The sequence below is a fragment of the Ptiloglossa arizonensis genome, chromosome 2 (genome assembly GCF_051014685.1).
Source record: "Ptiloglossa arizonensis isolate GNS036 chromosome 2, iyPtiAriz1_principal, whole genome shotgun sequence".
Taxonomy (NCBI): Eukaryota; Metazoa; Arthropoda; class Insecta; order Hymenoptera; family Colletidae; genus Ptiloglossa; species Ptiloglossa arizonensis.
The window spans coordinates 21,779,262-21,803,464 of record NC_135049.1 but is presented as its reverse complement, the minus strand read 5'-3'; the positions used below and the strand labels follow the sequence as shown (position 1 = coordinate 21,803,464).

Here is a 24,203-nt window from a genome sequence, read left to right as displayed (position 1 = left end):
ATCGAACGAGGTAGAGGTATTTGCGTGAAAAATAAAAATAAAAATGAAAAAAATACAGAAAACCTCGCGGCCGTATCGCCGCGCAAGAAAAAGTTTGAACGTATCGAACTATCGAGTTTCGTTGGGCGTAAAAAGGTAAATTCGAACTCTCCTGGATCAATGTTATCAAAGGTGTCGATCACGGAGTGGCTGCGAGGGTTGTGGAATACTCGTTCAACAACCTAATGAAACGAGTTAAAGAGCAAACGTGGATCCCGTCCAAGTACGAAAGTTTCACGAACGCGATGCGGTCTCCCAATTTCCTTAGCCGGTCGATTGCTGCTAGGTTTACCCGAATAATGAATATTTGCTGTTTGGGGAGCATCGAAAGGCCAGGTACGTGAGCGGAAGCCCTGGATAAAAATGCAGCACCACCGGTGGTATTCCATCGTCTGGAAATATCGTTGGTCCTGATTTCGAGCCGAACGAACGGAATATTTTATTCACGGGTTATCCGTGGATTTAAACGGTCGCGTTTCCTCTCGGTTAGTGTCACGACCTTCTCGCTCTGTTTCGTTCCTCTTTCACCCGTCACTTTTTCATTATTCACGCGCGCATATTGCATTACCACCGATTCCGGGCCGATGGTTCGCGAAGTAATCGTTTCGGGCGCGGTTTATTAAAAGACTCTCGAGACCCGATACCAGTCTCCGAACTTTCCGTCGCTCGATGTCGCGTTCGTACTTAAATGCGACTGTTCTGTGCAGGTATTACGCGATCGCCGCGCCATTGCACTACGCTGCATTGGTCTCGCCGCGACGAGTGGCGGTTGGTCTGGCCGCATCTTGGACAGGAGCTCTGCTTTTGTGCGTGTTGCCTTTCTGGGGTCTGGTTCCACCGTACAGGTGGGTTACACGTTTCTCTTTTTTTTCTTTTTCTTCTATTTATAACACGGTCGAGTCTCGGGGCGTATCGCGAGACGATTGTAGTACGTTTTCGGCGCGAGTCGCGGCAGGGGTCTTCTTATCGCGAGAACGAGCGCGCGAATTACGAAGAATCGATAATCATTTTTTCCTCTCGGTGGAAACGAAAGGAGAAACCGAGAACTTTGGTTATTATCCCGGTTAAATAGTCCGGTTCCTTTATCAACGAACAAGTTCGGTCCGCTTTCACCCGCTTACAGGATTTCATTTCCGTTGAATCCTTTCACCGTGTCGAAACTGCAATTAATTAAACTCTGCTCAAAATAACGTTTCTCGACTACCGTCTAAAGTTTCTACGTAGAATAAGCACGAGAGAGAGAGAGAGAGAGAGAGAGAGAGAGAAAAAGAGCTTTCAAACACTTCAAGGTTTAAGCGTAAATGATGACTCGGAAAGATTAAAACGATTCGAGCTTCTGTATACTTTCATCGCCGAGAAGCGTCCGTTTCTTTCTTTTTTTTCTTTTTTTTCTTTTCCAGAAATGATAAGATATTTGCAAACGCGACGGAGAGTGGCAACGAAGTTTACAGCGACGATGCCTGCAAGCGGTTCGTTATCTTTTGTAACCGATAATCGCTCGGTGACTTTTCTTTTTTTTTTCTTTTTAAATCACCGACCAAACACAGATCTCTAGATTTTCGAGAGTCCTGCGTTTACGTCGGTGTTCGATGTTCTCGTTCGACGACCACCTTCTTAAAAATTCTAGGATCCATTGCTCGTCGCGATGAATTGGAACACCTGGCGTCGAGTCGCCACACCGTGAAATTCTCATTTGGCCGCTTACTGTTACGCAGATACAGTCCAGGGCTGGGCTGTTGCGTGCCGGATTTTGGAAACGCCTCGTGGGGCCTAGCTGCGGTGCTTTACGGGGCAGTCTACGCGATCCTGGGGCTGGCGCTACCCGCCGTGCTCGTCACCGTCTGCAATTTGCGCGTGCTCGGGATCGCGCGTTATCACCGACACCGCATCGCCAGCGCAATTTACGAGGTTACCTTGAGCGCTCAGGTGACCATCACCCATCAACGGAATCCGTTTTTCGTCCCGACTGTCACGGCGCCCTCTGCCGTCAGCCCGCCCCGCTTTCACAGCGCGGCCAGCACGGTTTGTACATTTCCAGCTCGCGTAATTTCGACCGGCATAATTCTCACTTCGCGTGACTCTCACCGAGCGAAGCCACTTTTCCCTTCGCGTAATTCCTGCGCGAGGAGCGAGCGCTCGTTCCACGCTCGAAAACCGCGAACATCGATACTTTCGCGCGATCCTTTTGTACGGTTAACCATGAACGCTCGGTCTCTCCGCGAGGAAAACCGATTCCGGGGACGAAAGAACGCGAGAGGATCTTTATCGTCTCGTTCGCGGTTGTTTCGAGCTCTCTGTCAGCGATAAAATCGTGTCACTCTTGGGCAATCGAACGACGAGAAAGTTAGCGACTTTCCTTTCCACGAGGAGAGAATATTTTTCACTTTGTTTTCCTTACGGAATGAACGATTTCGGCTCCACTTTCCTCGCGGAAAGGATATTTTTGATTTTGGTTTCCTCGTGGAGAGACCAACTTCCACTTCGCGGAAAGAAAGTCGACGTTGTTGACTTTGCTTCCCTCCTGGAAAGTATACCACTGTGTTCGACCAGCCATTCGCGCTCGTTTCGGAAATTGTTTACGCTACCGCGGGTGACTTTGTACTTGAAAATGTTCGCGGCGGAATCGAACATCGAGTTCACGTTCACCTCCGAACGCGTACGGGCTTTTCGTCGATCTCGAAACGGGAAAACTCGCGTTGCGACAATGGCCATTAGCCGGCATTCACGTGACAAAGAAACAGCGAAAATCATTTCGACGCGCTCGAGATATATAAACATGTTTGTCGCGCGTTTGATGTATACCTGTTGCTTTTGTTGGAATGTTTACGATACTTTGAATGTTACAACCGAGCGTATTGTTCCTCAAATATTTGCACGGCCCGATATTTTTCCGTCTGTTTATCGCAAACATGTTCGCGGGAACGCATACCGACACGTTACAAACGCTATCGGTCTTGATTTAGAGCGTATTTCGTTTCTCGCGTATAAATATTTATTTGTTCCCGAACTATACGCGACGAACTTTCGAAAAATAACACCAACCGATCGGTTCGTTTTCATCGATAAAAAAATCGAATCGTCGATCGACGAGCAGAATTCGTTTGTCGATATCGCTAATATTCCTTGAACAAATCACGATTTTGGAAGCATTCTCCGCTTCGCCGATAGCGTGAAATCGAATCTTTAATTATCGCGGATCGAGCGAGCACGTTGATCCGTCGGTTTCAAATCGATCGGTTTGATTGAAAACACCGGCTTTCGAATCGCGTTCGGAGACTCAATTTTTCAACGAATCGATGGACGTTGTCCGAAGAGACGGCGATGATGATTCAGTTCAGTCGCAGCGATCGTTTCCTTTTCAACGATGTAACTCGTGAACGCGAGAGCCGATAATTACGAACGTTTCACGAAACGAACGCGCGTTACTTTTCTCGGGATCGTTTCTCGTCGCGAACGACTTCGATACTTTCGATACGGATCACTATGGTCGTTCGGAGACTGATTCGTAACGAGAGACGTTTCGAACACCGAAATCCCTCTTCGATCTCATCCAAAGTGTTACTCTGGCGATCTCGTTATTTTTTTCGAGTCAATTAAGAATGAATTTTGATATTCTCGTTAATTCGTGTCGCGATTGTCTCGCCCGGGCGAACGTATCGGTATCTGGAAGCGATTCGAGTAGTTTCGTTCGGCGATTCAGCAACGAATAATGTTGCATTTTTAGGTAATGCAGCTGGTCGGTTCTCTGTACTTGCTTTATTTCCCGTATTGCGGCCTCATCCTTTGGGAGGTTTGCGGCGTCGGCAATCAACCACACCTCCACGATCACCCGAAGCTGGCTTCGTTGGCCTCACTTCTGCTCGCTTGCTCTCCACCCATCAACGGGCTCCTCTACGGCTTGAAATCGCAGACCCTTCGACGATCCGTGCAAAACTACTGGCGGAAAAAAGCGACCAAGTCGGAGCTGCAGCAAGTAATGACCTCGATCTCGAAACAATTTCAACGAATTCGTTCCTTTCGAATCCCTGCCACCCCCTCCGCGCTGTTTTTCCAGAATGCTTTTACAGTCGCGATTAGCGTCGCGTTTGCAATATCGAAATTACGCGCTAAGGAGAAACGAACGAAGACAAGCGATCCGAATTAAGCGTCGACTTGTTTCGATTTCTTCGCTCGAAACATCGTTTCCGTATACGTCAACGTCTCGTTACAATTTTTCTTTCCTCGCGTCGATATTATTTTCCACTGTTCGTTCCACGGCTCTGCAGGTCGTTGTTTTACCTTTCGATATTTCAAGGCGAGATTTTTACTTTATTCTTCGAATGGTCGTTATCATTTTCCCTTAGCTCGCAATTCCTTCGATCGTATCCTTTATATTGACACTGTCCCAGCGTCCGAAGCAGAATTTGCTATAGTTTGAATACAAAATTTTGGTGGTCTCAATGTTGCTTCTCCCACCACAAATTCAAACGCGATCTCTACTTTTATATTGAATCTATGTTACTCTACAATAGAACTTTACCTAGAAATATGAAGTGGTAGATAAACGGTGGTGGTAGTCGACTTTGAGCAACCAAACCTTTCGCCTCGACTCAGTTTTTTTCTATTTAGCGTTCGCTCTTTAATTTTTTTTTTTTTAATCGTCGCTTTCAACCTCGATCCAGTCGACAAAGAGATACACCATTTTTCCACGCTGAACGAAATATTTGAAAACAGTGAGCGTCTACGATGCTTCTAATTTAGGAGATCCAGGCAAGGACGCCGAGCGCAGCAGGATCAAGAAGGCCGTCCGTAAGTGGAACTGGTTCTTTCTTCCCGTTTCCACCGTTGCAACGTAGGCTCAGCGAAGCGCTGTTGGCGCTGGGTTCCTGCCGAACTGGAAACAGCTTCGAAAGCAACAATCTCGGCTTTCATCGAACCAGGCTGCAGCCGGCCGCCTCGTGCAACACGCTCCGAGTACCAACTTCCGAATCAGGTTGGCCGACGTGTCAGAATTTCAATTTCCCCGTCGTTCGATCATCGAACGTTTCGTCGGCGACACGACGCAATTGTCGATTTAATCGCACAGGCGAAAGCAGCAAACTGGTCAGACCTAGCGCGAGCGCGGCCAGCTTGATGGGTCCCCATTATCGAAGCGACTTCATCGGGGGGGACACTGGATGCACCATACCGATGAACGAAACGCCGAGAAGAAGCCCGAGGATCCTAATAACGCGAGCTTGCAGCGAAGACAGCCAAGACGGAGGGAGTCCCCTGCTGAGGAAACCATTCCTGACGAATGCTCATCCGTGCGACAGTACGTCACCTTGAAGTTCGTTTTATTCTCGCGAAAGTATCGTCAACGGATCGGCGAGGTTCTCCCGATGAAAATGAGTCCAAACACGACCCGGTTACGAGCAGTTTTGGATACGATACTCCGCGCATGCGCGAACCGCGTAAAATTAAAAGTTATCCGTACTGGGTCGTGTTGGGGCTCGTTCTCATCGGGAAAGCTTCGCCGATCCAACGATGACACTCGCGTCAAAATATAAAGCGTCTTGTCGTCGACACACACGTTTTTTGTTTTGAGAAATTGTACGATCGATAAGATGGGACGAATGCTACGCAAATTTCGAGGTTTGCGAACTTTCGAGAGCAACGAGTATCCGAATAGGAAATAGTTACCTTTATGGAAGAATAACTCGAGCTTTGGAGAACCGTCTAAGGAAATTTGTTCTGACGTCCAGGTATTTATGTTTCCCATTCTTTTTTTTATATCGCGACAGAACGGAGATGGCGACACTGTAGCACAGGAAGCGACAGCAGCACAGGAAGCAGCGAGGCGAGTGTGTGGACGACGGGGGTCGCGCAAAAACTTGCCAAGGCCAACGCAAAAAATTCATCGGACATCTGGCCATCGTCGCGAAGATTTGCTCGCGGTAGGAACATGGAGGAAGGGGCACTTTTAGTCGGTGTCAGACCGAGCAACAACAGCGAGAGCAGCGATACCACGGACACAACTGCAACGACAACCACTACGACAATGCCCACAAAGGCGACTATGATGGTGAGTGCGCACCGTATCTTCAGTGTGTAACGTATACGACAAGTTTCCGTGCAAACAACACCAGCGTGTTTCCCCACTGACGATCAAACGAAAATATTGTAGAAATATGCGTTGGAAAATGCTTCGTTAAAAAATTACGACGAAACATTGTCCCGGTACGTTCCCATTGAAACATTACGTTTGAAACGATGCTGGAGTATATTGTTCGTCGCGTGACTTTAATTACAACTTTTTAACGAGGTATTTTTCAAAGCACGTTCGTGCAACATTCTCGTTTCACTTTTAACCGTAGAATTAACCGACAAATTCCGCAGATATTGCAACGTTGTAAGAAGCTCGAGCGAAATTTCGACGATGTTGAAATGGTGACTAACAACTCCGATAGATAAAAATTCGCGGTGAATGTTTGTTATCGGTCGTGAACGATCATAGGTCGGCGACCGAACGGAACTTTAAATAGAATTTTCGGGTTCGAAAACAGAGCCCGTCCCGGTAAACAAATTTCACAACGCAACAGGTGAAACCAAGTTCGTTTTAAAACAGTCCCAAGTGTCCGTTCGATCAGTTTACGTAATCGTTTATTAAATTGGGTCGACTGGCCGTAAATTTTAACCTCGATCGAACGGACAATCGGGAATATTTGATCGCAAATTTGGTTCGACCGTTACCCGGGGAATCGTCGGCGAGCGCCGCTTGATTGTTCGTCGCGCGAGATTACATCCGGATTCGTTCGCGGGGGCGTTGATTTTCTGCGTTAATAATGCACACAGGAGAACGGTGGTTATCGAGAGAAAGGTAAAGAAGAAACGGAGGTCGCGAAGAGGGACCGTGATCGTAGCGAGAGCGACAACAGCTGGAGCAGCGTCGACGACATCGACGCGAAGGAAATCGCGGACAAGAGTACGGAGGAGGACAATCTCGAGAAGATCGAGGAAGAAACGGACGAACAAAAGTGCAAGCAATTAAGGCGGAAATCGAAAACGATTCGCAAGCCGGACGTTCCACAGGATTGCAAAGAAGCCGCGCAGCGCAGGCCGCTTCTCGCCTCGTCCTCTTAAGTTACGATCGTGACGAGCGCCGAGAGTACGCGTTAATCTTTTCTCGCTCCGATTTGTTCGTCAAAAAAAAAAAAGAAAAAACAAACAAAAAAATTCTTTTTCCCCGTGGTTTCGGCGACGTTTCGACACGTGCACGGAGTTACCGTCTCAACGATTTCGTACATCCCGCGCGTCGTGTGCCGGCCAACCGGTTTCGAAGGGGACTCTTATTTTTTTAAGACTCTGAGCGGTTTCGAATCACGAGAACGACTCCGCGCCATCTTGTGTCCCGTTATGCTCGATATCGCTCGCAATATATCGACATATCCTGAAATTATATTTTTATACTTCCACAATGGCGAGGAGAGCAACGCCGTACGACAAAAGATCCACGAATCGGAGACGCGGTCCGAGAGGAGGGGACAGGAGCTGATTATACGCGACCAGGGTAATCGCGACGAAAAAAATGATCCAGGGGTCGGCCAACTCTGTGGAAAGTTGATCGTACCCTCCCCCCTCGATCCCAATCATCCCTCTACGAGCGTCTACGACAAATTATACCACGGTGGAAAGTTCCCGTCGCGAAAGCGCTCGTTGTAATCATTTTCCGCGCCGTCTCCTCGGCGGATAATCGCGGAACGGAAGTTTCGTCGCGAGATCTCTCTCACTCTTTCTCTCTCTCTCTCTTTTGCGATCGCCACCCGGAAATTTCAACGCGTGTCGAATAAACAACGCGACGAGGTAACGAACACCCGAGAAAGTTCTCACGACAGTTGGACGCGTTTGCGAATCGACGAGTAACTGGCGCGATTCCAATCGGCGCCGAACCAAAACCAATCTATCATCTCGACGAATTCCACGACGTTACGAATTTCACGGTTACCATCGCGGTACCGCGAGTCGTCCATCGCGAGAATTTCCAACGAGTATCGTTCTCGTCGGTTCGCAGCGGACGAGGTCATTATGCGATAATACCTAGCGTTTCTCGATGTTCCCGTACGGATCCGTGAAAGAGGGAAATTTGACGAAATTTCGACGAGGAACTTTGTTAGCTTCGACTCCGTACAATGCAGAGTGACACTCGGTCGTAGAATTTAACGAAACGTCGTAGAAGATTGCAAGAGTACTCAAACGTTGCCTCGTAGAATGTAAAATTGTACGCAATGTCCAAGCGGAAATGTTGTATTCGAAATTGTACGTGATTTTCGTTTCAAGAAATTTCGTCCAGCGACTGGTACTTCAACGCGGAGAAATCTTCGGGTACGAAAAGGTTGAGAATTGAGCGGGGAAATATTCGGTTGGAATATCGATTCCAGAAACAGGTATTCCTTTGAAGGTCGCGTTTTTCAAAACTCGAACGTCATCGATGTCGCCGATGCAAATGAGATTATACATTTCCGTTCGCGTAATATTCGGAATGCTGGTCGATCGGTAAAAGTGTGACCTTCGATGCAAAGATTCGAGTTCGAGTTTTTTAAACGTTTCTTCTCTTCGCGATAAACGTTCGAGGTTAATTCGACGAACCAGGTTCTCGCGACGTTACTTCATTTATCTCGATTGTCGAGCGTAACAAAATATGTAAAAATATTGACGATCATAATATTTGCCGATTATAGATAATATTTTTCCGTCCGGCGCACGTGACTCGGTTCTCAATGTGGTTTCGCATTATCGCGTTCATCGGTATTTTGTTTTCAGAAGTGTACACGCGTTCGGCTTTATCAAGATACAACCGCGATGGAAATACGACCGCTTCAACAATCCCCTGATACTTATCGTTCAATTTTTACGATTCGTTAAAGTCCCCCCAATTTAACGAGCAAACGAACGCGATTGTCAAATTTCTGTCTTCCACGAGGAACGGGGAGCCTAATTTTAATCGTTGATTTCGTTGCGAGACTCCGTATAGATCCGTCGGGATAACGAATTGAAATTCGGATGATCGCGAATCGGGGTAGAAATAGAGAATTAGAGGAATCGTCGTTCATCGAGAATGTAACTCGTAATCGAGGCACGGATCGATTAACGTAAACGGTCATTGATCGGAGTAGACAATTGATGGCAAACGATGGCCGCGTGGAATTGATCACGTGGATGACTAATAAACGTTAACGAGGAGCGAAGAATCATCGCGTACGGGCTCTTCTTGCTGTCGAAGTTCGTACGGTTGTTTGTGAATTGTGATCAACGTACTGTGTTTGCACCGACACGGTAATAATCTGCAATCTTAGGTCTAGGTAAAATCACCCGACGTTGAAAACGAAACGTTCAATATTTCGGTGGTTAACTGGAATTGATGTTTCAAATTTTGTAGAACGCGAGCATATGTATGTATGTGTGTCCGTGTATCCCCCGTTACGACGGGTATCTTCGAACCGAAATCTTCTAGTTCCTGAAAACGTTCGATGTGGTAAGAATAATTTCTTCTCGGCTCCGTGAACCTTATCGATTATCGGGTGAACGCGAGCGAATATTAACGAAAAGACGGATGGAAATATATTTAGGCACGGAATTCGTCCAAATCGATACGATCGATCCGATGTGAAATTAACGTCAACGTGGACGATAGAGTTATCTCGAGTGTTTATTACTCGGGTCGAATCGTAATTATTCTTTTCACGGAAATTTAGGATTCCGTAGCGTCCTTGATTTTCACGGGGAATTAGGATTACGTATTGTATTCGATAGTGGCATCAATTTTGACACGAAAAAGTACAAATCTCTCGCAACACTTGAGAAATCCGTGGAACCTTATCGGTTGAAGAATCAACTCTAGTTACACACATCGTCGAGTTTGTACGTTGATGTTGAAGGTCACGTGAATATGTTTATCTTAAATTCGCGTGCCCGGGTTGTCGCTTTTAAATTCGTCACCTTAGAGCGGAGAGAAAACAAAAAGAAGAAAAAAAAGCGAGATCTCATCGTTTGTCGATCTCGTCGACGAGACGTGTTTATTTTACCATTCCAGCGTGAAGAACTTTGTCGGGTTTGGATGTTGCGTCGATGTTAATAATATTAAAGTATCACCACCTACAATGATGTCTGAGTGTATGTCGTTAGTGCAAATAAAGAAATTATTTAAAAAGTACCGATTCTCGTCTCGACGACCTTCCTTCTCTAGATTCTCGTTCTATATAAAAATCAACGTCGAAGTTAAACGATCGATAGATCGAGATACACCGGATAAGAAACATTCGTTTCTCGTTGTTTCTATTAATTTATCGTCAACGATACACTTATCATCGATACGTTCCTTTCTTTATTTATTTATTTCTTTTCTTTCTCTTTTTACACAAATATCGAATTTTCTATTTTCTCGTTTCTTTTCTTCCGTTTTTACGGCAGCCGCTCGTTAAAGAAGAAAAATCGATACGACGCTATTATCTGGTACTTCGATAACAACGACATATTGTACGCGACGTTTGAGCTCGTCGCTCAACGTGGAACTCGATAAAATTATTAAGCTTGACATTTTGCGAATCGCTATTACCCTATGAAACTCGTAAAGCAACTTATGATAGATTCTCACGGAGGATGGGCCCGGGATCGTTTCGTGCCGATGGCCATGCAACCGCTAACTCCCAAATCTCGTTTGTTCGTGTAATCAGGCACCAAATTTCATTTAGACCAGGTGGATTTTCTAACCGGCACGGTATAATATTGTCGACATTCTCGCGAAACATCGACTCGAACGAGTTGTCGCGAGGTATCCGTAATTAATACACGAACAATCCTTTTGTTCGTCGAAACACGCTACGTTGCCCGGTATGCACACATCGATCGATAACAGGCTTTTTTAATCACCGGTTCAACGAACCATCTGCTTTTCGGTTCAATGAACACCGAAACGATTAACAGTCCTCCAGGAAAAATTTTCAAGGAACACGTTCAACGTTCTTCGTTACGTTTCGATCCTCCTTGTTGGTCCCGGCCAGTTATTCGGTTCGTTGTACAGTAGCTGCCATAGAATGTTCACCGTTCCTTGGACGTACACTTTGTCGAGTACGTGGATACGTTGCAAACGCGTTGGCTGTACTAACTCGTTCCGTTTCGATGAATAGTGTTTTCTTTCGCGTAATTCGAGCGGTTAATGCTCGACAAATCGATAGTATTCAAGGCGAAGCAATTTCTACGGTCACTGCTGTGTTCTTATAATAAAAGAAAAAAAAAAAATGTAAATTTCCAAAGTATTCGAAACTCGTGGTTCAGAATTTTCTTTCACCGAGTCGTTCTCTACGAAGTATTGGTTTGTTCGGAAAGTCATTTCGTTTTTTTTTTTTTTTGGTGAAAATGAAACACGATATTACATTATATTAAATTAAATTATATTAAACATATTAATATTATATTAAATTATATATTCAATTAACATTATATCAAATTATATATTCGATTAACATTATATCGAATTATATATTCGATTAACATTATATTGAATTATCTATTCGATTAACATTGTATTAAATTATATATTCGATTAACATTATATCAAATTATATATTCGATTAACATAATATCGAATTATATATTCGATTATCATTATATCAAATTATATATTCTCCATTTTGGAGAACGAAACAATTTTCCGAACGACCCAATAATTTCCAATCGGGAACGAACGTTTCGATTTCCACGGTGTTGAAAAATAACGCGAAAATCGCGTTCCCCGCGAATGATTCGAGAGACACGCGGTTAGGCGAAACGGAGAATTAAATCAACGTTGCTTCGCTCCCGGTCCCTTCGTTCGTGGAAAAACTCGTAATCGGAAGAGGTTGCAAAAAGGCCGGGGCGTGTGGCGCAAAACAAGGCCCCCATTTAGAAACCGAGATCATTTGGAGCGCAACCCCGTCCTCTATCGTCTGGAATTCAAATAAGGGGCATTAAATTCGCCGGGCGCGAGCAAGAAACGATCCCTTCTACCGCGATCGGACCTCGCAAACACGTTTCGTGATGTTTTCGTCGAGAGTTCCGCCGCTCGACGAACAATCTCGCCTCAGCACTGTGTGATAAACCGCGTGTCGGAACGACACGTTTGATGTCCGACGTCGCAACAGGTTTCGCGAACGATTACGGTTCGCTTCTACCATCGATAAATCGTGGTTCGACGTTACCCGACACCGGGTGTCCGTATTTCGCGTAGTGCGCGATCGATTCGTACGTAATTTCCCATTGACGACCGTACAATGAAACATCGAACATCATCCAAGGAGAAACACGAGCACTGACCTAGGTAACCAATTCTTTTTTTTTCTCACCGCGACGATTCATCATTTTCGTATGTATTTTCGCGTGGACCGCATTCCGGTGCAGCTAGGATCGTCGATGAACGACGTGGCGATTAACGGTGTTCGTCGTAACGGTGAATTCGAGACGATCGTGAACGTAAACTTCAACTTGGTCGAACTTTCGATCTCTGAGTCCCCTTTGGTGTATAATTGTGCTTCGTTGGCCCGACATTGGGACCGTCGACGGATTTTATATTGAAATTTCCAGAACAATCGCGAAACGACTCTATCGCGATCGTTCTGGTAACTGGAAAATAATTTCCTCGTTTCTTAAATTAACTCCAACGCGTGGAATTTTTGTACACTTTGTTCACTCTTGGCTGATTTTACGAAGAATTGAAAAATATATTTTATACGTAGACGCAAGTTTTAGTAATTTTTTTTTGTCTTAAGTAACGTTTCACTTGTTATTTAATTAGTCGGGTTAACGAACCAATGATGTGTACACCGTAGCGAACTCGAAGGTCGGGTCGAAACGTTTAACGAATGACAAAGCGGAACTTCGTGCTGCAATTGTTTTGAATCAATTCGTAATAATTGGCGATTATGTTGAAGATTCGATCGAATTGTGCGCTATTTCCATCAGCCCCCAAGGAATCCTCATGGCTTGCGCTTATTTCGTAATTCAAGATCTGGTGTTCGCGTTTAAAACAATGTGTATTATAATTGTATCGGTTTGTTCGGAAAGTCATTTCGTTTTCCAAAATGGAGAATGTATAATTTAATAAAAGGTTTATACGCTCTAGAAAAAATCGTGTTTCATTTTCATTAAAAAATACGGAATGACTTTCCGAACAACCCAATATAATTTTACGAACGCATGCTGTTCGATAATATGGTAAACGTATGCAAAATATTTTTTTTTCGACACAAGTGCATACCTCTCTACGCTCGGAGTATGTCGTGTTCCTGGAGAGCACAAATGCATAAAACAAGCGAACTCTTTGAACTAATTTCTTCAGAGATCGAGGCTGAGAGTTGATGGGAACGATACTTCAGCGACCTCAAGCCGAGAGAAAATTCGTACGGAGAAACTGACTTAACCGATAATTATTTTAATCTCGAATCGTATTAGCGCGTGTGAGAATTTTCGCGTAAACCTCGTGTGCACACTCTCCGAGACGCGCGAGACAATCTTTCTATCGCGGTAACGTCACTTTTTCAACACAATTGTTCACAATGCTGTACAAACGACACGTATTTCTCACGTGGTATCTTTTTCGTCTAGTTTCGACCAAATGCTGCACGCTGACCGACACACGTGCCATCTACCGTTTTAACGATTCGTGAATTCCTTTGGAAGAACTATTTATCGATCGTGGGATAACATGACGCGGAGACACAGCTTTGCGAAAATAGAAGAGTCGCGGAAGAAACCGAGGTAAGACCGTTGTTGAATTCCCCCTTCTTAATTTCTTTTTTTTACAACGCTGAGATCATCGAAATCTACGATGATCGTCGGGAATTTTTTCACCGAATAAAATATTCGGCTATCAAAAGGAGGGAGGAATAAAAAAAAAAGAAAAAAATGAAAACTTGTTTTATCTAGTGACCTTCACCGTGTAAAATATAAATATTTATACACGAAATATGTTGTATCATCGAGTGGATTCGTTTTATCGGTGGATACGAGAAAGAAACGGTAAACACAACGCAAAATTTAACGCACGAACCTTAATGCGTTCGTGTTTTGCTGAATCATATTATACAGTGTTTATCGGTTCCTATAATTGTCGAATATCCGCTATAAATTGTCGCAATTGTATGCCACGTCCCGATAGTTCACCCCGCGCGGTCTACGACCCAGATATATAACTCCTCTTAACGTGTTGACTACTGTGGTAAATTCATGGGCTATGGTTTTCTGGCCATATCCACGATCGGATTATTTAACGAAAAGATCGATCATATTGGGTCGAACAATATATATATTGTTGAAACGTTTTGTTTAAGCATCGATTTAGTCTTGCAAACTGTAAGGAACTGTTCGTTTTATATTTTAACAAATTTCACGTGTATCTGTATTTTTCTACCGTAACGAGAAAATGGAAGCGAAGAGAAATAAACAACAATTTACCGCTACACGTGTTTTAGGCAACTACGGCTTTGTTTGGTCTATTTCTAAGATTATTATGTAAAACAAATCAAACGAATAGAATAATTCTATTCAAGACGTAGTCGACGTTACTATAAACACTTAATAAAATCATATTTATTCGAATAAGTAGAATCATCCACAAATGGGCGCAAGGTGACCCTACGGAAACTCGCGCGTCGACCGAATGTGAGTGACGTGGCAGTCAACGAGTTAATTGCACATTTCATTTAATTTCACTAATTCAACATTATCGTACGTCGCGAGCGTATCGATTCCTTCGGCAATCTTTTAGCTACGAAATTTCTAAACCGGTTTCGCCAGAATTGCTAATCTTTATTAGCTAACCTTTATTAATAAAATTATGTAGGAAATATTGTAGCGTAAAAAAAAAAAATTAACAGCGATGTTCTCTATGCGTCATGAATTCTTGGCTCGTACACATATTTTTCAGAATTTACTACGCAGTGATATTGACAACCAACGATAGATAATTCGAGAATAAATTAAAAAAACAAAATGCAGAAACTAGATATTTTGGCGATTCCTCCGTATTATGTTAATGTATTCGCATATTTTCTCAATAACTGTCAAATTACGATTACATTCTTAGATAAGAATACTACATTTGTTGCACGTTTCTCCTTTCTTCGTACGTACTATTATTTCAATGTATACGCGATGTATATGTAAATACAACCGAGGCGATTCTATACGAAAAAATAAATCGAAAGCGAAGGTTACTTTTATACGACAATTTGATTTCGAGAAAAGGATCTAAACGAAATTCGGATCTTTAATCTCATTTGTCTTGAAAACGAGTGATCGTATACGTTTAGAAAGGCATGTCTCAAAACAGAAAGGCAGGTCAAAATCTGCAGTTTGAGATTTGACTTTCAACAAGAGCGTTTCCATTTCTGGTTCTCTCTTTGTAAACAAGTTCACTGGCTTTGACCCGACACTTTATTTTGTTTTCGAATCGACGATAGAAATGCGTAAATATATTGAGAAGAATTACCATATTGTAGACAGAGCTGGAAGATGCTAATGTGTCACAATTTTTCAAATCGAGACATGTGCACGTACATGTGCAAATAACGTGAATAATTCTGCGCCAACAACGACGTACGCGCAAGCTCAGATTGATTTTCTCCGGTCAGCTGGTTTGTTCGTCTCCGAACGATGCGGTTTACGTTTCGTAAGACCTTCGACGGCCGATTACAGCCAGCGATACGAACACGATGGCTAGGAGGTCCTCGGTAAAACGAAATCGGAAAAAGTACAAGAAAACTCAACTGTGAATGGTGATCAAGAATCGTCTATATTACATAGTGAGTGTTTCAGTAACGAGAAAACGAAACGCTATGTAGAATCTGTCAACGTGATATGTTTGGCGAAGCCGTCGACAGATGGCGCCGTCATTCTTTCGGTATCTCGATAACGGATAATCGTCGAAGTTCAATCCTTCGATAACGAAATTGTTAATTTTGCTCGTTTTCTGGCCTTGTTTATATAGCAGAGAAAAAACATGACCTCCTCACCATCGTCCAGCACCAGTTCCGCGTATGCCAGTACTGACGATGTTCGTCAGTACTATGGCAATAGCAAACAAAACTTCCTCGATTCGGACGATGTCGGAACCGCTCGGCTTTTGCGTTCGTATTCGCCTGGTCGCAACAGAACGAGCGGATTCTTCACGAGACACTTTGTCAACAAGTGAGTTTACTTTATCGACAAGTAACTCCGTGAATATGAATCGAAAATCTGAGAACTTATTTGTTTCAAACAGAAGGACAGTGATAAAATTTCCACGAGATCCTTCATCTTCGAATATCTAAATGGACTTAATGCACGAACATAGATTATACCACCACGAAATACATAGATTTGCTTTCAAAATTGAATACCGTGTTAACCCTCGCTAACATTTTAACGCAACAATATTATTCTAGTTCTAAATGCTCGAATTAAAGAAAGTACTAGATGTATAAACTTCGTAGCTTTGTAGCTTATAAATATAATTATATGCACAAAGACTTTTCCTATCACACATTAATTCAGCAGTGAGAAGATTAAAAAGAAAGACATTTATTTATTATTTTTATGTAACTTCATAAATCACATTTTCTTGAATCATTCGTTAAACACGTTTGAAAACAAAAATGTTATCTGTTTCGTTATCTATAGACGCTTGTTTACTAATTTATATATGTGGTGTCCGTAAGTTATATTTTCCGATAATCTCCTATTTTTGACATTGACATATCGTATAATAGTAACAAAATTTGATATTGTTAATCGAACAATGTCATGAATTAACCTAAAAAGTAATATTTTGAAACAGCTTATTTGTTCATGCAATCGAAAACTAATAAACTTTGAGCTATCTCGTTCAAATACACGCGTTCATACGTCACTGAGTTTGCGTGTTTCGTTACTTGTACAATATGTTCGATAAAAAGTATGAACGCAATTAAAGTGCAACGTAATTTGTTTGTAACTATTTAACAAAATATTCTTTTTTCAGTAGAAATATAGTCTTGTAGATTAATAAACGAGGAAATTACTTACCAAAAGAAATTGCACATAACCTAGGCGATGATTTACTTGCAACTTTTGAAAATCAATATCAATCCGACCTTTACACAAATAATGTTCATTATATTATATATTATTGTAAAAATTATTCACTGGAAGATTGACGCGTATTAATGTACTTACATATTGTGGGATTTAGATTGCAGAATTTTAAAGAAGTAGCGTAAGCAACACGTCGATGATATTGCTCTTGCAGCCACTGACTAAGTTGCAATCGAAGAAATCAAAAATAAGAAATTATAACGCGACATGATATTTTAAACCCCCACTGTAATAACGGATTTTTATTGTAATATGCTTGCAAATGAATTTCTTAAGTATTTCAATAGATAAATAATTTTAAATTTTAATTTAAATGTAGAAACTTTCCATTTTCTAGTTTTAATTGAAATCAATAAAATTACGAAAAATTGGAATAATTCGTAATTTATTTGATATTATTTCGTTATATTTAGGAAAATGAACTACTTTCAATGTAACTAGGAGGTTGTAAACATTTCGCGTTAACAGCTAATCGATGCTGAAAGTTTATTTAAATTACGCACAAAGATATTTATTATTCAAATTATTTGAAAATGAATTGTACTAAATCGAAAGGTAATACTCGTTATATTCGTTATACTTAAAATCGAATTCGATCAACTTTGTTATGATTAAAAAATGATTAATTTGCAGGTTTTACCTCACCACAAAAAATATTATAATAGCCGGTATAGTATTAGCTACGGTGATTCTTACGATAATAGCGGTTTGCAGCATTTATGGAATCAATAGAGAGTTGGAAATTCAGGAAAACGAGAAAATACCGCCCGATCCAGAAATAGAATTACCTCCATCATGGAGTAAGCTGAGAGAATTCAAAAGCGGTGCTGTTTGCGCAGATGGTGCACCATGCGCTGCTATTGGCAAGTATGTAAAACGTAAAAAATATGAAATATTTTAACCTTCTATGTTGCACTATTGAGACAAGTAACTATTCAATTTTATCATTTAACGATAAATTATGAAATTTGGAAGATTATACCACGACGAATTGTTTCAATCATAATTTCTTTACAGATCGATTCTAGAGAAAAATGGTTCGGCGGTAGACGCCGCTATAGCTTCAATGATTTGTAACGGCCTCGTGAATATGCAAAGTATGGGTATTGGAGGTGGATTCTTTATGACAATTTACAATAAAACGGCGGGACGTGCATTTACATTGATCGCAAGGGACCGGGCTCCATTAGCAGCCAATGCTACCATGTTCGATGGAAAACCTAAAGATGCATCGTTTATTGGTAAATTTGCCGCTTCTGTTTCTTTTTCTTTTCCCCCCAGTAAACAAATAACTATAAAACTTTCACGAATTCTATTAGGTCCGCTGTCCATTGCTACTCCCGGAGAAGTGGCGGGCTACTCGGAAGCGCATAAACGTTTTGGCAAATTACCATGGGCCGATTTATTCAAACCCTCGATCGAAATGTGCGAGGAGGGATACAACTTAACAAAAATCCAATACGACAGATTCAGATATAACGAAGAAAATATCTATAAGGATCGCGCATTAAAGTAACAACAAGTACTGCAAATAATTGGCTGCAGATCTGACAGTAATGTTTGTAAGATTTACTTTTTTCCAGACAGTTGTTCGTCGATCCAGAAACCAGCGATTTCTATAAACCGGGAACGCTTATCAAACCAAAGGCACTTTGTAAGACTCTGCGGACGATCGCGGAGAACGGCGCGTCAGAATTCTACAATGGCACCATAGGCAAACAATTAGTGAAAGATTTGCAAGAAAAAGGATCGATAATAACGATGAAAGACTTGAACAATTATAGGTAGATATTATCGAAACGAATAAGTACTATAAACTGTTCGTTGGATGTTATATAATAATCATTTCTAGAGCTACGTGGGAAGAACCTCTGCAGACAAATCTGTCCAACGGAATACGAGTTTTCACCATTGGTATGCCTGCCAGCGGAGCTATACTTACATATATCTTAAATATTTTAGATAATTTTCAATTCACACCTGACAGCATAGCTGACAACGACCGAACGATTCTTACGTACCATCGGATGATAGAAGCATTTAAATACGCATACGCGTTGAGAAACGACTTAGCCGATAAGGAGTTCGTCGATATGGAGGAAGTTAGTAAACTTCTTAGATGTACCAACAATCCGTGCATTTGTTTAGCAACGCGAAATTCTCGAGGCTCTCGCAACCTCGGTTGTTCTACTGAATGTTCGAGACTTTCAACAAAGTGTAATGCTTATCATTTTGGAGAACTGATGCTGTACAGTTAAAATTTGTTCAATAGATCACACAGTTTTGTACACGAGAGCCTCGAACAACTTATTTTGTAACTCATTGTTTATTTTTCTGCTTGTTCAAGTTAACAAATAGTTTGACGTCGAGGAGCTTCGCGTATAAAACTCGAATGAAGATAGACGATCATCAAACGTGGGATGATCCAACGCATTATGGAGCTACTATGCTAAGCGCTGCGAAGGATCATGGAACCGCGCATGTTTCAGTATTAGCACCAAACGGAGACGCAGTATCAGTCACCAGTACTATTAATTTCTAGTACGTTCGATTCGCACAGTACATAATCGCTATATTCAGATTTTTCCTATCTTTTTGCTCGATTGTTAGAACGGAAGTTATTCGCATTGTTTGGAGCTCTGAGGAAGTACAAAAAAACAATAAATACGGTTTGAACTACTTTACGCTAAACAAGTCTTTTATTTAACAGTTTCGGAAGCGGAGTATCCAGCGAAAATACTGGAATATTATTAAACAACGCAATGAACGATTTCGGTGTGCCATCAACTGTCAATTACTTCGGTGTTCCACCTAGTCCAAACAACTACATTGCGCCTGGAAAGAGGCCTGTGTCATCAATGATTCCTTCGATTTTGGTTGACTCAAACGGTGACGTAAAGATGGTTGTCGGAGCATCTGGTGGTACCAAGATCACCACGACCGTTTCTCAAGTCAGTGTTTTTCATTGATTATCTTTATCGTATGTTTTGAAAATAGTCTGCAGCGATTAAGATACCATTGAAATGTAGAGGGAAAAAGAATCGAATTATTGAAGGCGAATCCTGTGAACTGGACGATAGATCAATTAGGCCTATGTGAGCTGTTTAAACTATCGACTGATTTCCCTTGGCATTATACATTCGGCGTTTAACAAAATCGTGAATATTACATTAATGCAAACACTGCTCGGTGATTTTGATACCCGATATTCATTATGTCCAGTCTGAGAACGTTAATTAATTGAAAAGTAACTGTTGCTAACACGTCGCGTACGTTCTTGATCATGCACAAAACTTAAAACAATTGAGAGGAGGAAAAGAATTGGCCTTTTTCAAACTTCTAAATCGAAATTTTTGTTCGCTAACCATGCACTCCTTTTCAAAATTTCAGATAATAGCCAGAGTCATATGGATGGGACAAACGGTGAAGGAAGCTGTAGACGCACCGCGGATACATCATCAATTAATCCCAATAGAGGCCTCTTATGAATATGGCGTGCCAAAGCAAGTGATAGATGGTCTGAAGAAAATCGGTCACAAAACCGCGAGGTACAGAATTCGCGGTAGCGTAGCGTGCGCTATTTTCGCTAATAACAATACAGTTTACGCGAACGCGGACTTTCGAAAGGGCGGTGACGTGTATGGATTCGATTGAATTCATACAAAGAATTATCGATGATGCATAAACAGTATCTTCCAGTATAAGGTACGAGTCTCTAAACATAAGAGCCAACGTTGACTACAAGTATTGTTCCATTCTTCCATACCACATTTTTTAATTCTCGACCTAAAAATATACAAAAGTCGTTTTAATGAAAAACTTCTCATGCTATTATAACATTCGTCCAATACGAAATTGTGCGAATTTGAATTTCTTCAATAAAGTTTTTGCATGTGTTACCTCGTTACATAATTCGTCCATTTTTTCTACGTTTAAAAAAATTTACCAAATAGGCGACGATAACGTTCTTGGTTTTAAAAATTTAATACCAACGTAATTGTATTGTGCCATTAACAAAGTGAATAATCATTGTAGAAAAGTCATTGAGCAAATAAATTTATAACCACTACTATTGATCTATACAAATATTTACTAGCAAATGTCCTAGTATTAAATGTAATCACTAAAGTACACAACAGCATATTGAACTTCTTCGCAGAGTTAAGAAACAGATTTATCCTGTTTTGCTGAAAATATTATTCAGATATTATTCATTGTTGTTAGAATATCACTAAAATGTAGCCCGTACTTAAATTTAGGATCCAAGTTTTATTACTAAGTATTCAAATATTATTGCATGAAATTTAAGTTGTAAATATAATTAATGTCCAACAAACTTGTTTTCTAAAGTTCTCTACATGACTATTTAATTTAATACTATACTTTTATACAAAAATATTACAACACTAAGTATTATAATCCTTAACAAATTTAAATTATTTAATGTAACAGAACAATGCAACATATAATTAAAATTATATTTTGAACACATTTTTAACCATGTTTTTGAAACATGCTTAACACGTTTGTCAAGGTTTAAACATTCGTTTCGGGAACAAGGTTTGAATAAAATTTACTGTTGACATAATAATAATTTTATGCTATTATTCAATATAATGTTAAATGTTTCTCATATCAGCTTCCTTTTCCTGAAAGTTATAAACATGTTTACATATGAAATCTTTAGATTGTGAAATTAAAAATTTTACAAATATGCTATTTCTTTTTGAGGACAATTTATTAAAGATTTATATGTATTCTTTGTGTAGACCTTTATAAAATATCAAATGTACGTAAATTTAATATCCATGTATTTTCTTTTATGTAACAAAGTATAGATATGTACAAAATGAATAATTATACTTGAAAATTTAGAATTATTTCACTTTTTACGACAGGAATATTCACAAATGCTAATAATGCATTAAGGACGAGCTTCATTTGTAAGTGCGTTATAACTTATAACGATGAATACATCTCTATTGAATCTATGTATGCTTATAAGGAGAAATTCTTAATTTTTATCTTCTCTAAATTGAACAACCTATTAATAGTATCGAGAAAGTAGTTGTACTTTCCAGTTTAGATGCTTTTAAAAATAAAGTTTAGAAAAATGGAATGGAATGACTTACCCGAGTCCATGCATGTATTTTCATGTGCGAAAGTACAAAATAATAGATCATAGATGGCGTTGAAAAGAACGAACGCGGCTAAAACTGGTTCCCGGTTTCATCGTTGATATACATATATTGGCTTTCTTTGACATTCTCGGTGACTTGTAACAGGATTAGATCGCACAACAAGATTATACATGTCCTTTCAACCATCTTCAATTTTGCAAAAATGAAAATTTCTGGCAGTTTCACATTTCTTCGTGGTTAATAAACTACGTTTAATATCTGCTATGTGTTGAACGAACAATAAATACATACAGATTGAAAATATAAAAATGATATTAAATAAGTTAATCCTTTAAATGCTAAATTTAAATGCAGTTGATGTGCCCAGTAAAATTGTGTAGCAATGTCGCGATTAATTTTTTATTGACAACCTTGAGAAACATACTGTGTTCCGAGTTGTAATATTTTTAATACGTCTCGTTGAGTCATAGCTTCCGATAAACGGAGGTAAGCATTTAAGAACTACGTGTTATCAATTATAAAATCAAATTAAGAGAATAGAAAGAATATAGAATTTGTTTTTTGTGAATTTTAATGTAATATTATATTGTAGTCTGCGTTGGTTAATTATTCAAATAAAATTGGTACATCAAATTAATGGAAACTATGACAAATAATTACGATCAATTGGAATACATTCGATATCAATTGTAAACGCACCTGTATCTACAATGTGTCATGGTGCACGTAACTCGAAAACTCGAGACAAAAATAAACGCATCTGCTGCACAATTGTGTGATCGTGCTCGATGTCACACATGTATTTTCGCATATGAGGCATACCCTAATTAGCATTTAATAGCGTATAATCTTTGGCAATTAGACTATATCGACAGTCAAACGTCAATATTAACGGTTCGAGATTGTACGATTTCGGTTAACCTGGAATTTCATCAGCCCGGCTACGTTATCGAAAGTTCTTTCGTTAGACTTACATCAGACATTTATAACGTAGAACGGGGAACACGTCTGATATTGAATTCTTATTTACCACACCCGTTGAAGATATTACATATCTTGGTGCATGTTGGTGAACGATAAACCGTTTACCAACGTGTCGTATGCAATGATAAAGAGACTTCTAGAAGGTAATGAAATGAGATGCCGACCACGCGTGCGTAGTAGATCTCAATTTGTTTGTTGTCAAACAAACAGACCTCAATGTGTAACAGAAATTTGATACATCCAGGTTTTAAAACTTATTGATGTTTGACATGCAAAATTATGCGTTCACATGAACAGCATTTTGATTCCAGAGTCGAATGAAAGCATAGAACAAGACTAAATAAAATTCCTCGAGATTACAGCTGAATGCATACGCGTAGTTTCTAAGCTGCGGAGTTACGCTATCAGGGCTGTGTGCATACAATGCAAATGAAACGTTTCAAATGATTATGCCGATTCGTAACAAACAATATTTGGTAACATTAATTGTTTGGTTTACAAACAATTGTATAAAATTATGCACATGTAATAAAAGGTATTGGTACATGGAATATATATAAAGGTTTTGTGTGACGTTCGATATGGAGGAACGCACGATTATTTGCTGAATGTACAAATAGGTTACGAACCCCTTTGCGGTCATCGCGAATGTTCCGTTAACCTCTGTCACCAGCAACGCGTCGAATGTCGACAGTCTTGTAAATAATTTTAAATTTCAGTATAACTTCTATTTACGTTTTCACAGAAATTTCACTGAAACATATTTCGACCTTCACTAGAACCTAAATCTAATCTTTCGCTTTACACAAATTGAATTAATGCTACTTTGTGTTACAAAATAAATTGGTAAAAGGATTTAACGGTTAAAATGATATTTGCATCAGGCATTCGAAATGCTAGAGACATTACTATATGTTGCGCATGCGTGACAGTTTTTAT

General features: G+C 40.5%; 3 protein-coding genes and 1 long non-coding RNA gene across 12 annotated transcripts in view; 2 read left to right on the top strand and 2 right to left on the bottom strand.

The window, feature by feature from the left end:
• The window catches only part of LOC143154799 (uncharacterized), a 59,970-nt gene extending 52,807 nt beyond the window's left edge, over nt 1-7,163 (top strand). The window contains exons 4-10 of the mRNA XM_076326776.1: nt 747-884; nt 1,755-2,061; nt 3,764-4,012; nt 4,780-5,011; nt 5,105-5,332; nt 5,802-6,082; nt 6,853-7,163. Coding sequence (XP_076182891.1) covers nt 747-884; nt 1,755-2,061; nt 3,764-4,012; nt 4,780-5,011; nt 5,105-5,332; nt 5,802-6,082; nt 6,853-7,140 — 1,723 coding nt within the window. The 3' untranslated portion in view covers nt 7,141-7,163. The remainder of the gene's footprint in view (nt 1-746; nt 885-1,754; nt 2,062-3,763; nt 4,013-4,779; nt 5,012-5,104; nt 5,333-5,801; nt 6,083-6,852) is intronic.
• Nucleotides 1-17,320, bottom strand: part of LOC143154804 (phytanoyl-CoA dioxygenase, peroxisomal-like) — an 87,392-nt gene extending 70,072 nt beyond the window's left edge. For 5 of the 7 annotated variants that reach the window (XM_076326790.1, XM_076326791.1, XM_076326788.1 and 2 more), the window contains exons 1-2: nt 17,221-17,320; nt 17,071-17,138 (exon numbers count right to left, since the gene is read on the bottom strand). The gene's annotated coding sequence lies outside the window, so the exon portion shown is untranslated. Of the gene's footprint in view, nt 1-13,285; nt 13,541-15,517; nt 16,027-17,070; nt 17,139-17,220 lie in introns of those variants that run through there. The other 2 variants (XM_076326792.1, XM_076326794.1) reach the window with 2 other exon arrangements.
• On the top strand, nt 12,123-21,208 carry LOC143154798 (scoloptoxin SSD14). Of its 3 annotated transcripts, none has more exons than XM_076326775.1 (10): nt 12,123-12,349; nt 13,633-13,785; nt 17,773-18,006; nt 18,157-18,380; nt 18,459-18,651; nt 18,723-18,923; nt 18,992-19,241; nt 19,487-19,680; nt 19,850-20,090; nt 20,530-21,208. In XM_076326775.1, exons 2-10 carry the CDS (start codon nt 13,733-13,735, stop codon nt 20,791-20,793), a joined length of 1,854 nt encoding a protein of 617 aa, XP_076182890.1. In that variant the 5' UTR covers nt 12,123-12,349; nt 13,633-13,732; the 3' UTR covers nt 20,794-21,208. The 3 variants fall into 3 exon arrangements, with proteins under 3 accessions (XP_076182890.1, XP_076182889.1, XP_076182888.1); XM_076326774.1 differs by lacking the exons at nt 12,123-12,349; nt 13,633-13,785 and adding exons at nt 15,594-15,830; nt 16,019-16,215; XM_076326773.1 differs by lacking the exons at nt 12,123-12,349; nt 13,633-13,785 and adding exons at nt 15,595-15,830; nt 16,016-16,215.
• On the bottom strand, nt 19,810-24,195 carry LOC143154808 (uncharacterized). The gene is made up of 2 exons (XR_012994257.1): nt 22,272-24,195; nt 19,810-21,326 (listed from the first exon to the last, which is right to left on the bottom strand). It is a non-coding gene; the product is annotated as an uncharacterized LOC143154808 (long non-coding RNA).
• Between the last annotated feature and the right edge of the window lie 8 nt (nt 24,196-24,203).